Source organism: Chenopodium quinoa, unplaced genomic scaffold (genome assembly GCF_001683475.1).
Source record: "Chenopodium quinoa cultivar QQ74 unplaced genomic scaffold, ASM168347v1, whole genome shotgun sequence".
Taxonomy (NCBI): domain Eukaryota; kingdom Viridiplantae; phylum Streptophyta; class Magnoliopsida; order Caryophyllales; family Amaranthaceae; genus Chenopodium; species Chenopodium quinoa.
Genome location: NW_018742899.1, coordinates 613,029 through 631,588, shown reverse-complemented (window position 1 = coordinate 631,588; position 18,560 = coordinate 613,029). Strand labels below are relative to the sequence as shown.

Genomic DNA, 18,560 nt, shown 5'->3' with positions numbered 1-18,560 from the left:
CTAGTATAACTTGGCATCCCCCTAACATGGATGAATATGTCCTCAATTGTGATGGAGCAGCTAAAGGGTGCCTTGGACCTGTAGGAGGTGGGGGCATCATCCGCAACTATGAGGGACGATTTGTCTCTGGATTCACAACCAATTTTGGGAGATGTACTTCTCTACGAGTTGAGATCCTAGCTCTGTTTAAAGGGCTCCAACTTGCACAAAACCTACAAATCAAGAAGCTAGAGGTGCAATTGGACAACCTAGCTTGTGTTCAAATCCTACGAAAAGGAGAAGCTAGTGGAGGGGAAAATATTCATGAGATTAAGGAATGCCTACGTATGCTTCAGAAAGATAATTGGAAGGTAGAAGTGGCTCACGTATATAGGGAAGGAAATCGTGCGACGGATTGGTTGGCCAACCGGGGCGTCTTACAAGACTCTAATTTTTGTATTATAAACTTTATTCCCTTAGAACTTGGTAGGATTCTGGATAAGGATGCAAGAGGGGTGACGACGCCTCGCCTAGTCCCTCTATAGACTTGCTTCCTTGCTTGAGGTTCTATTTTTGCTGTTTCTTTTCTTTACCTGCTTCTTGTGCGTTTCTTTTCCTTGGATTTAATCCTCCCATGAATCAAAAAAAAAAAAAAAAAAAAACACTGTGCTTTTCTCTTTCAGCAATGATGTTGAACCATCAGTAATTTAATAATAATAACAAAGAAGCAAACAAAATAAAACGAGAATCCTTTTGCATTTAGCCAAATAATGAAGAATGCTAGTTACAAACTTACAATCGAATAATAACATACATTGTAATGCACAAGGTGAAATTTTACATATCAGAATCCGAATCACTGTAGGAGTTCGAATTCCAAAATCTGGAAGACACAGCATCCTTGTATGAAGAGACAGAGCTAGAAGCATTGCTGAAGTCTCGGAAGCGTAAAAGTCCATTCTCCCCAGAACAGGCAGTAACGATTCGACACCCATCAGCGGCCATTGAATTACATCCTATCCTAGAACAAGATAGCTCCGAAGGACTGCAAATCAAGGTATTAGTGAGAGCACCAGTGTCAACGTCCCAAATGTTAGTGAAAAAGTCATCAGGACCACCAGTAACTATCTTGTATGGGTCCACATATACATGTGTAACTGGACCATTGTGACCCTCCATCTCAACTACCGGCCTTGAATTTAAACCATCTTGGCTTTTCCGGACATCCCATAACAAAGCTCTGCAAGAACAAATAAGGATAAATAATTATGTTCTGCAATAGCAACCAAGGAAGCATGCAAATTGAACATGTGAAACTACAAACTGTGACGAGTGACCAGAACTTCCAACATGTGAGACCCGATATATCTATCACCATCAAGAGAGCATGATTATCCTAGAAGTTTCCCTAATGTGTCAGTATCAGCATGAATTAGTGTTTTTATAAAGTTGCCTAATTGGCATCATAAGAAACACTGCCTAACTTATAAATCTAATATACATCATTAGCATATCAGGGGGACATTATGGGAGTATTGGCCTATTGGGGCTGTTTGGGAGGCTTGAGAATTAACAGGGGGCTTTTAAGGTAATCTGGGGTGGTGATATATCACAATTACAAATTTGAAGTCACTGTAAAACAAGGTAACAAAAGATGAGTGCCTTAAATATAATCCAAAACGATAGAGTAGTCCTGTCAAATATATCAAGGGATAAAGATGATAATGTTATCAGGGTGCAAAGAACTTCCGAATCTGGTTGGACAATTGCATATTCATATTTCCTTATTTTCATCAAATAAGAAAGGTTCAATTACAGTCCAATTTATATGTCGTATTGAAAGCCAGAAAGGGAGAATTCAGACAGATTAACTGCCATTCAAAAACTACTGCAAAATGATATAACAAGTATTTATTTAGCTCAGACATACATACTTGTTTTTTCCGCCAGTACAGATCAATGATCTGGAAGGCAGCATCTCAAATGAATAAAACTCTGGTTGACAAACAGCAGCAGTAAAAGCCTTCTTCATTGTTCTCAAATCTATTGCCTGAACAGAGTTACCAGCAGCTACATAAACCATTGACTCAAAGCATTTGATTCCGACAGGAGTGCCTAGCACAGAGGTCATTCCCACACAACTAGATGTCCGAGATGCAGATGCTAGGGTAGAGTCCCACACTCTGATCTGTTTTATACATGACAACATGAAGCAGAGCAAATTAATCATCCTTTATATATATACATAGTGGGTATCCAGTATCATAGAATAAAGAACAAAGATGTTACAAAGTAAAATCTCAGCTAAAGTATTTGATTGGTCATAGACAGCTCAAACTTGAAACACATAGGATAATTTGTCATACTTATTCCCAACCCTGGATACCCTCTTTCCTTATTTGCATGGGCCTAATACAAAGATGTAGTGAATAGTGATAAAAGAATTTTGGAAAATTTTCTTTGGTAAAACTCTATTTTTTATTTTCTATTTGGTGAATTGTAAAAACACTCATTCTCTTTGGTAATTATAAATTATTATATTAAGTTACTTATGACATTAAGGATAAATTTTTATTAGATCTTTCACTATAGTTACGTTTTTTTTTTTTTAACATTTAAATAATTTTAAAAATAATTAATATTTTAAAAAATCAACCTCTCTCCCACCCGTCAGCACCTCTCCCTTGTCTCCTCACTCCGGTCGACCCCCCCCCCCCCACCCCCTCCCATGCTGGCAACCCTACCCCAGCCACCCTCCTCTGCTCGTCAATCCACCCCCCTCCTTTCCCACACCCTAAAAACACCCCCAAACCTTAAGCCCCCCAAATCCTAAACCTGTTTTAGGGTGGTTTTTGGGTGGGGGATTTAGGGTTTGGGGGTTGTTTCGAGGTGGGGGATTAAGGGTTTAAGGGTTGTTTCGAGGTGGGGGAAAGGGAGGGGGGACATTTTGGGGTGGGGGAAAGGGAGAGGGGTGGATGTCAGGTTGGGGGAAAGGGAAGGGGGTGACTCCACGAGCATGGGAGGGGGTATCCGGCAGTGGGAAGGGGGGGCTAGGGGCTGCCGTCGGGGGCAGGGGAGGGGTGGTGGGTTGGGGGGTCTAGGGACTGCCGTCGGGGGCAAGATTACCATAGACAATAAAGTTTTTTCCAATTCACCAAAGAGAAAAATAAAAAGTTAGGTGTTACCAAAGAGAATTTCCAAAGAATTTTTGACTCATCCACCAAAAAGTTATACAAGGTTACAATTCCAGTGATAGCAACAGAAGATGGTTTCCAATCATCCTCTTGGTAAACAAAGTTTTGTTCTAACTTTCTAGACTACATAAATCTTTCACCACTAAAATCAGCAAGAAGTATTGAACATCTACTCGCTCCAGTTTAATTAACAGACCACATATAAATTTAAGTGTAAAACCTAATTTTTCTAGAGGCTTTGTTAAAATATACAAAGACATAATAAGGGCATTGGAAAACAGAGATCCAAATGTACTGGAGACAAAAGTTTGTCTCACTAGATCATCTTATTACTTAACTCGCTCTATTGACATCTCTAACTAGATACCTACTATGGAGGAACTGTAACATTTGGTGACAATAAGAAAGTTGAAATTATTGTGATAGGAAAGATTGGAAGGTTAAGTTCTCATGCAATGCAATTGATAATGTATTTTTAATTGAGGGTCTAAAGCACAACTGGTTAAGCAAATCACAATTCTGTAACAAAGGAAACTCTATAAGTTTTACTTCTAAACATTATCTAATCATCAACAATAGCACATGCAATATTATTGTTGAAGGAACTCGAAGAGGGAATAATTATATAATGGATCAAAATTTGATTTTCCAAAAGTAACTTAAATTGTCTTGGTCTAATTGAAGATGATCCACTTCGTTGGCATAAGAGGTTTGGTCATGCTAGTTTTCTTTTTACTTGATATGAGAAACTAGCATGTCCAAATCTTTAATGCCAAAAAGTTGGACTATCCTGAATGAGCACTATCCCTCAAAAATGGACAGATTTGGAGGGAAAATGAGAATCCACTTTCCCTCTCCCTTTCTTTCCTCTTCCCTCTCCTATTTCCTTTCCCTTCCTTTCTCTTCTAAATTGTTATACAAACATAATGTAATTGTTAATCACAAAAACCAAAGTTTCCACAGGTTCCGTTGTAACAACTTTGAAAAAAGATTTCCTACTACGGATTTGTTAAGCATGTGCTTTGTTTTTACTAATTACTAGCATTCTTCTTGGACCATGAGTTATTTAGATGTCCATTGTTCCCACAAAAGGTGCACACTTTGCGATTGGGAAGATTTACATAATTTTTCTTCGTACCATGATTTTTATTTTAGTTAAAGCCTAGTCCATCTATTGTTTTAGTTCAGGCATTCAAAATTCACTATGGAATTTCGTGATAAACTACTAATCCTTGAATCCTGAACACTATATACTTACGCACGAGCAAATTTGTTTGGAGATCAAAGGAGTTGTTACTTTTATAAAAATTAGTACTTTTATACAGCAGGGAGTGATAATGTATGGGTGAGGGTATGTTGAACAGAAAACACACTGGCACTTCCGCCAAACCACACCTGCACCTTTCAGAAAAGAAGAAAACTAAAGGAGAGGAAAGGTGTAAACAATCTTATCTCGAGAAAACTATAAATAAGTATATAATGAAGATAAGAGGAACCTATATATACTAGGAATTAGCAAATCATTTAGTCATTTCTTGCAAGTAAATTCAATTGGAAGTCAACTTTTTCAAACAACTTCCCCGAATTAAATTTCTCAAAAAGTTGACTCTGGATGAACCTAACAACTTTTCCTTCTCCATGAGAAAATATTAACTATTCAAAAAAGTTTTTTTTTTTTTTTTTTTTTTTTTTGGTGGTGGGGGGGGGGGGTGGTGGTGGTGGGGTGGAGCAAAAGAATTAGAATCAAAACAATGCAATACCTTTGAATCTGTTGCAACACTGACCAAAAGCGAAGGTTTGTGCCTGAAAAGCACAAGAAAAGAAAAGTACATAATTCTCACAGTAGAAGTTTACAAAAACCAACGGCAAGAAATGCATTGATGCTATAGACAAGAGAATAGAAGCAATATGCCTGAACATGTAGGGAGTTCTGAAGGCCAGAATCTTAAGAATAACTACTAAATACAAGGAGGTAATGCAGAGAGATATAATAAGGATGGGGTAAAATTAAAAAAAAAAAAAAAAAAAAAAAAAAAAAAAAAAAAAAAACAGGGGAACAACCTTGAAAGGTCCTATTTGTTAATCTTCACTTTTAACATGGGAAGTTAGATGATATTTTATGCTCAGGTGTAAACTGCAATTTAGGGAAAATAATAAAGAAGTTTCTTTCTAGTAAATGGAACATGGAAGTAATGATGATCACTACAAACAGGAGATATAACCAGAACATCTATAACTATTATGGCTGTAACAATTACGATGTCCAAGTAGAAATACAGTAATTTTTTTGTCAAAATGAAGGGCATACCCGGCAACTGACAATAATATAATTGGTTTCTCATGCCCATGTAATGTTACATTCAGGGCATGCTGACCACGTTTGCCACTTGAACTCAGAGACCACAGACGAACTGTGCCATCTTCTCCACCACTAGCAAGCACTTTTCTACCCTTATCGCCCAATAATTTATCTGAGAGTGCAGAAACAGGACCATTATGACCTCTAAAACATCGGAAGCAAGAACCCTGTAATGGATATAAAAATAAAATAAAAAATAAAAAAACTGAGAACCACAAAAGAGTAAGCAAAGGTCAAAAAACTTTCAGCAATGGATGAAGATGAGAGATAAAATTGATTTTCATTAAGTGCATGATAATATAGAACTTTCTCCATTCCAAGTTGTTGGTTACATTTGGTGTTTTTACGCAGTTATTCAGGAAAAGAAGATAGTGGAAAGCAATGATTAGATGTCACATATATCAAGTATAAAGGTATTAAAAGTTGGAAAATGGGACTATTTGCTTTGGGTTTTTGAGTAGGTAAAAGATTTTGGAAAATAGGAATAGTTGCTTTGAGAGTAGGTAAATATTGTGGTAAATGGGAAGAGTTGCATTGAAAGTAGGTATATATGAGGGAAAATGCGTAGAAAATTAATTTTAATCTAGGAAATAATTGAAACGTAACCAACAAAGGGAAACGCCCAAAACAGCAAACATAAACAACACTGTGGCATGGAGGAAGTAATAAGCTTGGATCAAAAAATGGCATCATAAGCACAACCCATTCCTTATCAAAAAGTTCACAACTACTGGGAGTTATCTAACTTATGACCCAATTAGCAAGAAAATTTGGACAATGTTAAATCTTAGTCAGCAACTTTTCTCAAAATAAAGAGCTACTGAAATACTTTTACTACTACCTCTTTTCACCCAAATAACAAAAACTAAATTTTTATTGCTTACCAGACCAGCTTGTTAGTTGTTACCTTTGTCAGACACTAATGTGTCTTATTATTTATTTTGAGATGAAAACTAAAGCTTGGATTATAATACTGATTATCTTGTTTTGATTGGCAATCTTCTTTTACAAGGTTTGAGGATGTAGCATTTCTATAATCAATCACCAGTCATACACATCTTCTGGTGTCAATTAAATCGTAATTTGTAGAGCGTGTAAATTGCATCGCTAATCCATTACATTGATCATGTTATAATAAGCATGTCGAAAGAAAATGATGAAGAGCTGAAAATGAAAATTGAAATAAAAAAAAATTGAAGATAGATTTCGAATTTGAGAGACTATATAGACTTCTCACAAAGCTAAATTAGTAAAACTAATATAAACTTCTCATAGTCCCCTTCTTTTCCTACCCTCCTCTATTTATATAGAGTGTCTGACTTCATTCCTCAACTTTCCTGTCTTTTCACTTGAGCTTCCTTACTGATTTACTAAGCAATTCCTTATGCCCCTCCTATGGCTGGTTCATTACAGATCATCACCTTATTTTACTTCAAACTAAAAGAAAAAAAAACGGTGTGGTAAAAGTGAACCAGCATAGCTCAAGTGCTTGACTACTGTAGGTATTAAAGTGGTCATAAAACATCAAAATACTTTGAAATTTGTTCCTCCATTCAGTTATTCTATGGAGGCATCTGAAGATGTGGAATGGCCAATTCAACTGCAATACAATAACCAGACAATAATTATGCTGAAGGTGGTCTAGGCGGACCGACTGTAGACTGTGCAGAGGCAGTTTGCAGTAGACGCATAGGGATAACATGGTACTTCCTCTGTCCCTAAATAAAAGCCCCATTTCTCCCAAATTACTTTTCTCTAAATAACAGCCCTATTTTTCATTTGGGTGGGGTCTATCATCCACTAACTTCTTTTTTTATTCACTTCTAATCAACAAAACCCCGCCAACCCCACTATATTTTCTCTTCCCTTAAAACCAATAAACTAACTCATTATCATCCTTTTTTATTCAACTTCAGTCAATAAAATTCCACTACATTCCTCATCTTAAACCTCTAAGACTGCGGGTTCGTAAAAAATGGGGCTTTACTTTTGGGATGAAGGGAGTAAAAAGAACTTCAAGTTTTCAATGCACAATGCTTTTGGAACTATAATTTGATGTATGTTTCCTTTATTACTCTAAAACTATATTCAGGATGCTCATTTATTATTGTTTGGTGCTAGAGAATGCTTATACATAGGACCTTGTCTCTAAGATACTTTGAAGGTAACAAAACTTAATATTATGAATAAGTAGTCTGATTTTCAATGGACTAATTCAAACACTTGAAAGAGAGAAGTGAAAATTCTCTCTACACAAAAATTCAAGTAATGTCCCTCCTTCCTACCAAACAAAGTATTGTCTTGGTGCAATTTTGATATGCAATAATAATTCATCATAATACATTATTCAAAAAATTACAAAGATAAATTTCCTCCATTTTTGTAAGAAATACAAACTTAAGTAATCCTTAGCACATGAGTCAAGAACTATCAAGAAACTATTTACTCAACTACTATGTAGTTTGTTGTATCAACTAACCAATCATCACAATTCACAAAGATTTGTATTTGTGATTCAATAAATCCTTAGAGCAACCCATTAATGTCTCTATGCTTTCCTTTATTCACACTTCAAGGAAAATATTAATTAAAAAAAAAAGGGTAATGATATTACTTGAATGTGCCACCAAAGTTCAATGACAAAAGCCTTTTTTATTCCAAAAAAATAAACTAATCATTGAACAATTTCTATCATAAGTATTTCATTCCATCATGCTAACTATAGCCTTAAGAATTGACATGTCATGGCAACAGAAAAAAAGCACCATACCTTCCACCAAAGGCGTATGGTGCGATCAGAACTTGAGGTTATTAATACAGTTTCATTGTTTTGTGCCTCACTTCGAATAAAAGATGCCTCACTGATCGGAAATAACCTGCAAAATATACATATTTGTATTATTAATGATTAAAATGATATATATGCTGCTTCAACCAAAGTGATTTAGCACTATGTCAGAATCTTAATTTCTAGACTCCACTAAAGGCAGAATTATATAACAGAAGATACAGTAACAAGCCTATGTGTTCCTAATTTCTTATACTTACATTCTGAATTTACAGCTAAATTAAATTGGAATATAACACTTATTGGCTATTGTTGGAAATATTATACGGTCCAATTATGGTGGACCAAAGTGAGAATTATTCATACAGAAGTAATTATAGCTCCAGAAGTAATTTGATGATCTTAACTACAATTCATTTCTCAGAAGAATCAAATAACAACAATTCTCCTACATGCTGCCACTTGTTAAGCTAAGATTACAAGTATTCAGGGTCATCAACTCAACAAGGTGGATATGACCATAAAAAAGAACCAAATACAACAATGATCTACCCTATTCCCCATCCCCTTTCCCAGATCCAACAGATGTAAAAAGCCAAACATATAATATAAGATGTTATACATACCACAACGTGCATTGAACTTACCTCATGCATGTAATCCTTGCATTATGATCGCTTAAAGTGACCAGGCATTCTTTACCATTTACAAAATCATCAATCTTCAGAAGGCGTACCAGTGATCCCTGTTGAATGGCATATAATAACACAACCTTTTAATAATACAACAACAAAGTAACTGATTGAGTAGTTAAGACAAGGCAGAAGGGTTCATCCTATAATAGATGTCAAATTCTGTCTGACATTGACTGTGGCAGGACAAACCCCATATATAAGATAGCATGTGAAAGCTAGAAGCAAACAATTTATAGACATTTGCACAAGTAAAATAAAAGTCAAGCCACCTGAACACATAAAAATGGGCCAAGGCAGCAGATTAAATGCTATTGAGTGAACTCTTAAGCAGGAACAGCTAACAGTTCATCATCTGGGTGCTCCATAATATGTCACGAACATCAAGATTAAATTGTTGCAGCTAATACCCAGATAAAACGTCCTCTCTAGGAAGCATACCCACCCAAACAAATTTTCAGGTCATTTATTCTGGTAGCAAGACAAAACTATGTCCTAGAATGCACCCACAGTCCTAGATAAATCTGCCATTCATGCAAAAAATTGACAACAGTGTTGCCATACTCACCTCAACCTTGGACTCCTAATAGAGCTCTTTACTCCTCAACAATTTGTTCTAAAAACCTTAAATTGATGGATAAGCCTCCAAGTATTCAACAAATAGAAGACTCCAAGGAATGGCCAGATTTACACACATCACAGAGTGTATGTACTTGCAGAAAAATGAAAAGAATACACACCACATAACCTGAACATTGTAGGTCCACCTACTTTTTTTTTTTGAGGAAATCTACTAAATCATATTTTAATGAAAAAAAGAATTATAAGAACAATTTTTATAAAAAAAGATACATGATAAAAATTCTTTTTACTTCTTAAAATGGCCAAGAAAAACTACCCTTAGGTCTTGTCTGGATTGTGATCAAAGATTTGAGGAGGGGGACAGTTATATGGGAGGAATCATAATTTCAGTTCGGTAAAATTAATTTTAGTTTCGTAAAAATAATTTAAGTTCACAAAAATAATTTCAATTCAGTAAAAATAATTTCAGCTCAACAAAAATGAGGTGAAAAGAACATGGCCTTACATAGGTTTAAGTTCAGTTATGGTAAAAATTTTAAAAGAGTAATTGTTTATTTTTATAGTGTTTTGATAAAAAGGTAATTTTTCAAATCAACAAAGATCCAAAAGAAGTAGCTTTCTAGATGAGAGAGAAAATATAATTTACACATGAAGTCTCCATCAAATTAACAGGGGAAGGAGAAGACTCCTTGAAAACATAGTAGCTAACTAGCTATTGTTTGCAATTAGAATAGAATTACATGAAAAATTAAAAAGCCAAAAAATCTTGTGCATGTGCCACCATGGAAGAAAGAGGGAGAATGAGAGAAGAAAGAGGAGAGGAATGTAATGGTGAATAATGAGTTGATGACATGAGGAGGGAGACTACTATTGGGTTTTTGGGCTCAAATTGTTACCTAAGTAAGGTACCCTAGGGTGGGGTAGAGTAATGAATTACCCTCATGTAGGGGGAAAATTAGCCATATTTCCAACCCTTATTTTATACCCCTCCATCCAATCCAAGTGACCCTTAACTTGGTTAGGTACAGCCAAAGAGACTCAACAAATCCTTCAAAGACTGTTTCATCTAGATCCTATTCATTATGACATACATCCAGATCACAATGGATAAAAGATAATAAACTAATGAAGAAAGCCATAATCTAAAATGAGGAAAGGATATGCCCTGATAGCAGCCATGGGCATATAGTCAGCCCAAGTAATCTAAACTTATGGTACTACTATGATAAAACTTTTCAAAAATTAACTCTAAAAGCAGGGCCTAATTTAAAAAATGAATGCATATAGCCCCAATACAAATGAAGCCATATCAACATTTCACCAGGTACCTTGTAGAGAATTTAGGTTCATCCAAACGCTTCACCACATACATCTTCATAAAATAATGCAACTAGTGTTGACTTAGTGGTGAAAATACACACAAGTTATTTCCTTGGTGATGCAAATTTAACTTTTGGGAGTTCAATCTTGCTAAAACAGTTCCTGCCAAGGTTATCCTACATTGGATGGATGAGAGGAGTAGGATCGGGTCGTTCATCGAATCATGAGGTCGTAAGATTCTACTAAATAGTGAAAATAGTGTTATTATTGCTACATTGTGATATTAAATTGCATATTACAACAAATATTGATCATAAAGACATTGTTTTACTTACAAAAGGTTCATATTAAGAGTACAAGCCATTAAAATTTAAAAGTCATACGACTTTGTAATTGATTATATATATGTAAGGTTTGAGGCTTTAGGTAAGATTAGTTTCACAACTAAATAGAAATGAATTTGATTGTTTTTATTCTTTTTTTTTCTATTTTTTACAGCAACAATGATCAATCCTTGTAATGATATATGAATATGAAGTATAAAGTGTATATAGTAATAATATTAAAAAGGTTTATCTTCTTAAATTATCACTGTACATAAGATCAAATCGCTGGATTGTAATGTTGTAGAATCGCATAAAGATCCTACCATCCAAAAATTTTATCAAGGTAGGCTACAATCATTGAGATCCTATTTAAGATCCGGATTGGTGACATGATTTTGGATCATACAATCGTATGATCATAAGATCCGTATCGTGATTTTAACAACCATGGTTCTCCTTGCTCCATTCAAATTGAGCACAACAAGCACTTTCACATCCATTTCACCAATATTGACATTTGAAACAAATATCAAAATGGATCAATAAAGGTCTATCAATTTTTCAATTTAATATAAATCACCAATCTCAATATGTTCAAAAACATACTAGTCTAGATTTTTCTTTCAGGACAAAGTTTACATAGAAGTTTCATAAATGTTAATGTATAGATACATAAGATTTATTCATACAGCAAGGGAAAAACCGTAAAACATACCTGTGAAAAAATGATGTCATTTTTTCCTAACAATACATGACTGAAAGGTCTTGAATCAGTATAGAAGTCAGCAACCAAAGGATCAACAAAGCTAAACTTCCCCACTGCCGCACGCCTGCTTAAATAAGCTTCCCTCGTCGTTGATCCTTGAGAGTTTAAACTAAATGTGTGCTTTGGCCATTTCTCCCTTCATTTGAAAAAAAATAAATAAATAATCAGAAAAACAATACGCATTGTAAATCATCACTAAAAATGCAATGGACTTAGCTAGCATGATATGCAATCATACATACACTTTATTTGTGTTTTGGATTAGAAAACTCAAATATCTTACAAAATATCCAACACAGATGCGGATTACCACTAATCAACACTTGAGAATCGGTTCATACGGAGGTAAATCATTCATATGACGAGCCCCTTGATTACAATCTCTATGAACATGACTCCATAAACATGCCTTTAAACAGTTAGCTACACCACAAATTAAAAATTATAATTCATAAAAATAAAAAAAAAAAAAAAAAAAAAGGCAAACAAACAAACAAACTAAACCCAAATAAACAATAAGCTACTCTCAGCATACACTCCTTATTTTGTAATAAATTTGAAAAAATAATAATAATATAGTGTCAATATGATTGAATATACTGCCTAAATAATTATGTTTCAATGGTATATCTTGATAAGAAAACTTGAAACCCTCCAATTGCTAAATACTACCTCTGCTTCTTATATTTGCAACGAAGGGTATTATTTGTGAATCATAAATTCTTTTGTTGCAAATAATAAGAAACGGAGTTATTATATAATCGCAAAGTCTCATCAAAGAGATTAACTCGGAAACCTTCCCATAGTTAAACATACAATCGCAAAATTGTTGACTGTTCATCAAATAGATCAACTCGGAATCCCTCCAACAGCTAAATATACAATCGCAAATCCCGGGTTTTGAATGTTTATCAAGGTAAATTAACATATGCCGATCATGTCAAAACTCAAGAATTACCAAATCATAATGAAATTGTAGCCAAATTAAATAAAATAAATTAATACCGGAAGAGACGGTGCCAAATAGAATCAGAATCAGTGGCAGTTCGGAAGAATTTGCAGGTGATAGCCATGTTTGAGATGTCTTGGATGCTTAAATAATTTGTACAATGTACCAATGAATCGACATCTAAGTCTGTAATTGATGTTGAACTCGATGAATTCATATCGTTTTTCGAAGATGAAATTTCCGACATTTTTTTTCTGGTTATTTTTGGTTTGTGAAATTGCAATCAATTTTGAATTTGATTGAAGAAAAGGGTTGAGAATTGGATTGAATTGGGTGAAATTGATTTTGAGGGTTTATAATTAGGGGGAAATAGAGCGGGAGAATTAAAAAAAAAAAAAAAAAAAAAAAAAAAAAAAAAAAAAAAAAAAAAAAAAAGGAAGGAGTTGAGTGATTGCGGCTTTTATTAGGGGTGAAAGTCAATCGAATTCAATCCAAAGTCTAATCCAATTTGAAATAGGAATCAAACTAGAATCCCTTCAAAAAAAAAAAAAAAGGGAATCAAATTAGAATTTTGAATTGTACTACTAATTGGATTGGATTAAACTTTATTGTATTTTTAAAGTTAGTTTTCAAAAAATTTTATAATTTGTTTACAGGTAAGACAAGACACAGGAGGAAATTGTAGGTGGAAGTATCCAAGGATGTGCCCGATCCCGGTTTGAGACCACGAAATGGTGAGTGTATCTCAGTGGAGCTTCCACTGAGCTATTCACTCATTGCACCAGTTAGTTTTCAAATAAGTTTGATGGAAGATGAGATGAATAAGCAATAAGACAAAATTGTTTACAATAAGTCATAGGAAATTTTGTCCAAAACTACCCTATAATAGGCCTGGTTTGTGAACAACTACTCGAAAAAAGTTATTAGTAAACAACAACCTCAAATGCAAAAAATTTGTTTTGGCACTACCCTTTAACAGATTCATCCACTTTTGCCGTTTGTAGGCCTATATTTTCTTCAATTCAACTGCCTAACTCCTCCCTTATTCAATTTTCCTCCATTTTCTTTCACCTTTCACCATTTTGTTCTACCTTAGCAAATCATACTAATCAAAATCTCTTTCCTTTTCAAGTAATTTAATACCAGTTGATTTGTAACAATGTCATTCCAATCTTCTTCATCAACCAATTTGAAAATCTGCATCCCCTTCAATCAAATGCAACATCATAAATTTTATAAGAAAAAAAAATCCATCGAATTATTAGACATTCTACATATGAAACTTTGAAAAAAAAAATAGCAAAAATAACCATTGAATTGAAACACTAAAGCCTCGAAATGCAAAAGCCCGAATTTAATTGAAACCCTAAACCGTAAAAATGCAAAACCCCGAATTCAATTGAAATCTTAAACCCTAAAAATGTAAAACCCCTAATTTAATTGAAACATTAAACCCTAGAAATGCAAAACCCCTAATTCAATTGAAACCCTAACTCCTAAATAGAGTCCATATTTGTGATAATTCAATAAAATTCAAAACCCTAAACACATTATACTACAAATAAAAAAAATTACTTACAAAATTACCCGTTGCTAGAATTTGGTGACTAATTATCTTCAACAACTTCGAAATTTTAAGGTTTTTGATTTTACATTATTGTTGAAGGGAAAGAAAAACTTAATGAACAAAAAAGTGGGTCTCATAAACGACAAAGTGCATGAAATCTGTTTAAGGGTAGTGCTAGTCAAAGTTTTTTCATTTTATAGAGTAGTTATTTACAAAAAAAAAAATTCGAGTAGTTGTTCACAAAACTATCCATTTATAGGGTAGTTCTGGCAAAATTTGACTATTTATATTTTGTCCAAATATACCCTATAAATTTATATAATTTATTTTTTTTTAATAATTTTGACTACAGCGTGTTTTCTGTGTGGTTGGCCACACCGTGTAGCCGGCTGACACACATCAAAACACTAACCATGTAACCCCTAATCGACCGAGTAACCCCTGACCGGACGAGTAACCCCTGACCGACCAGTTACCCCTGCTTGATCAAGTAACCTCTTACTGATCAAGTAACACTTAAGCAAGTAACCCCTGACCGACCGAGTAACCCCGGCCACACGGTGTGGCTAGTCACTTATGAAACTTTGTGTTTTGACTATAGTTTTTTTTTTTTTTATAAACGTAATAAATACATATTTTATCATGAAATAAATTGTTGGATAGATATTAACATAAGGATTCATAATATAGCTTTTTTTTTAATAACTTTTATTGATGTTTAATTATATAAAGATTCAGCGTGTTTGTGTGCGACTAACCACACCATGTGGTAGCTTGTAAAAAAAAAAAAAAAAAAAAAAAAAAAAAAAGTAATCCTTATGATACTGATCGAGTAACCTGATATGTCCATTTTATATAGTGATTTACCCCCGTCCCTTGGTCATATTTAGGAGTATTTTTTGGCTGTACGGAGCTATTTTTATTACTAATATGTGTTTTCTAGTGTTTTCGTAGTTTTTGTATTGTTTTATAGGATATTACAGATTTGGAGCATTTCCCGAACTTATTTGAGCCATTGCGAGTATTGGATATGGATTGCATTGATATGATCATATGACCATACTCCATAGCCCAAGACCGCGTTAGAGTAATCAAACCGGTGATTAAGGGCTCGGCCAATAAGAGGAAACCGAGGCAATAGACCAAGTTTCAAAGACCCGAGGAGGAAAATCCGGATTGGGCCAAGAAGGAGCGCAAAACGAAGAGTCCAAGTGGCCCGAGAGTCCAAGGAGCCCAAATCCGGATTGTAATGTGTAGCGAAAGCCCTTTATGATCCAATTTAATTGATGCATTGATAATTGATGGTTGTGCTTTGCCCCGTAATATTATTTATTGGTGAACCTAGCTATACCTTAGGCTTTGATTTATTACTATTCCCCTTATTTTTATTTGCGTTAGTTATTTTATTCTCCTTAGTTTAATTCTCGTAAAAACAATTTGGTTACTTGATAATTTAGATTATATTATTTATTTAGGAATAGAAATACATTGTTTCTTTGTGGATTCGACCCTACTTCCCTATCTATTTTAGTTAGAGGACTTAGGAATTACTTTTGATTTGGTGATACAACTTTAGCCTGTCAAAATTTGGCTCTGTTGCCGGGGAAATGGTTTTATTTTTATTTTTGATTATTTTTGTACTCTAGATTATTTTCTTTCGTCTCAGAGAACACAAGTTCTTTGGGACAGTTTCTCATATTTGTTTGTTTAGTTCTGTGTTTATGCCCAGGGGTTCTAGATCAGGCTACATTCCATTCGATCCTGAAATCGAACGTTCTTTCCATAGACAGAAGAATCTTTTCAGACTAGTACGAGCTAATACACCTTTGGAACCCCCATCTGATTCTAGCAACACAGATCTATCTTCAGAACCAGAATCAGAGATTACGGCTCAACCACCTCGCAAGTTCAGCGATTATTCGCAGCCGTCCCTGATGGATCTTCCACATCTTGCTCGTCCACCAGATCTCAAGGGAGTACAATTTGAGATCAAACCCCAGTTTATTACTATGATCGAAAAGAAGCAATTTGGCGGAATTAAGAATGAAGATCCTAATTTTCATATTTTGGATTTTTGTTAATATTGCAATACCATTAAACAAGCTGGGGTCACACTGGACCAAATCAGGGAGATTCTTTTTCCCTTTTCTTTATGTGGTAAAGCTAAATTGTGGTATAATGGATTGAATACAACTACACTTGGTATTACTGATTGGAATTCTCTTGCTTTGAATTTCTATAATAAATATTATCCTACAGAGAAGACTGCTTTATTACGAAGTTCAATCCTAAACCCAAGAAGATGATGAGTCTTTATATGAAGCTTGGGAAAGATTAAAGGATTTGCAGAAAGAATGCCCTCATCATGGGAATTTACAATGGTAGTTGATCTAAGCCTTCTATAACGGGCTTGGAAATTCTTCAAGATCAATCCTAGACTCTACAGCTAACGGAACATTTATGAACCTTCAAGAGGATGTAGCAGGCACAGTTATTGAGGAGATGGCAAATTCATAATTCCCAATATGGGAATCCTAGAGGTTTTGCAAACAAAGGGAAACATCATGTCGACTCCGTATCCTTTGTGCAAGCTCAATTAACCTCTATTTGCCAGAAATTAGATAGTCTTAGTATTGCTATTCCATCTTCCGTAGCTAATGTTTCTACAATCAATAATACTATTACGGATGCTTTTTGTGAAAATTATGGAATTGTAGGTCATTGGGCACAAGATTATAGGAGCCCCATGGAGCAAGTTAATGCCTTCCAAGCCTATAAGCATAATAACCTATACTCTAACACTTATAATCCTGGCCTCCGGAACCACCCAAACCTTTCTTACTGGAGTACTAATGTGCTAAATCCTCCACCTCCATAACAACCACAACAACAAGCACCATAACAACCACAATAGAAATACTACCAACCCCGGCCCCTAACCAGAGAACCCAACCACAAACTCCACCTCCATCTACTGATCTTGCCCTGTCAGGAATGAAAACGATGTTAGCCAATATGCAAAAGCAGATGCAGAGTAGAGATGCACAAATTGACTCTATGCTAGCACATAATAAAATAATAGATACTCAAATTGCGCAACTTTCCTCTACTCTACAAACTCGCCAGCAGGGAGCCCTACTATCGCAGCTAGTACAACCTACAGATCACGCAAATGCAATTACCCTGAGAAGTGGTTCACATTATGATGGGCCTTCTATGCCCAAGGGTGATGAGCCTATCATTACCAAAATTGCTAATCCTGATTCTGTTATACCAAATAATGTTGTTACTAGCCTTGAAGGGCCAAGGGTAAAGCTAACTCTTCTAGTAATCCTCTGTAGGGTAAAACTCATGACAAGACTGGAGATGTGCAGAGTCCTACTATCAAACTTCCATTCCCAAATAGACACCTGAATAATAAGTTGGATAAGCAGTTTGGTAAGTTCCTGGAGGTTGTCAAGAATTTGCAGGTAACAGTTCCTTTCACATAATTAATTACACAAGTCCCTACATATGCTAAAATTATGAAAGATATATTGACTAAGAAGACAGCCTTTTAATGAGGTAGAGACTGTAGCTTTCACAGAGGAATGTAGTGCTTTGTTGCAAAATAAATCTCCACCAAAATTAAAGGATCTCGGTAGTTTTTCTATACCTTGTCATATCGGAAATCTTTTCATTGATAAAGCATTATATGATTTGGGTGCCAGTGTTAGTGTAATGCCATCTTCTGTGTGTTCAAAGCTTAATATGGGTGATTTAAAAGTTACTAACATTACTTTGAGAATGGCAGACCGTTCTGTTAAATACCCCTTAAGTATTCTAGAGGATGTTCCTGTTAGAGTTGGTAAATTTTTTATCCCTGTTGATTTTGTTGTTTTAGACATGGTTGAAGACACACAAATTCGTATAATATTGGGTAGACTTTCCTCCACACTGCAGGGGCCCTTATTGATGTCAAAAATGGAAAACTTACTCTATTTTGTCGGGGATGATAATATCACCTTTAATTTAGGGAGAGTTTAGAAAGGTCCTATG

The 18,560-nt window shown here is 34.8% G+C and overlaps 1 protein-coding gene across 1 annotated transcript; it reads right to left on the bottom strand.

Annotated features, from left to right (window-relative positions):
* Window positions 1-634: 634 nt before the first annotated feature.
* LOC110727055 (probable E3 ubiquitin ligase complex SCF subunit sconB) lies at window positions 635-13,514 on the bottom strand. The gene is made up of 8 exons (XM_021906593.1): window positions 13,012-13,514; window positions 11,956-12,142; window positions 8,968-9,065; window positions 8,303-8,408; window positions 5,482-5,699; window positions 4,934-4,976; window positions 1,914-2,167; window positions 635-1,219 (listed from the first exon to the last, which is right to left on the bottom strand). Exons 1-8 carry the CDS (start codon window positions 13,200-13,202, stop codon window positions 817-819), a joined length of 1,500 nt encoding a protein of 499 aa, XP_021762285.1. The 5' UTR covers window positions 13,203-13,514; the 3' UTR covers window positions 635-816.
* Window positions 13,515-18,560: the final 5,046 nt, after the last annotated feature.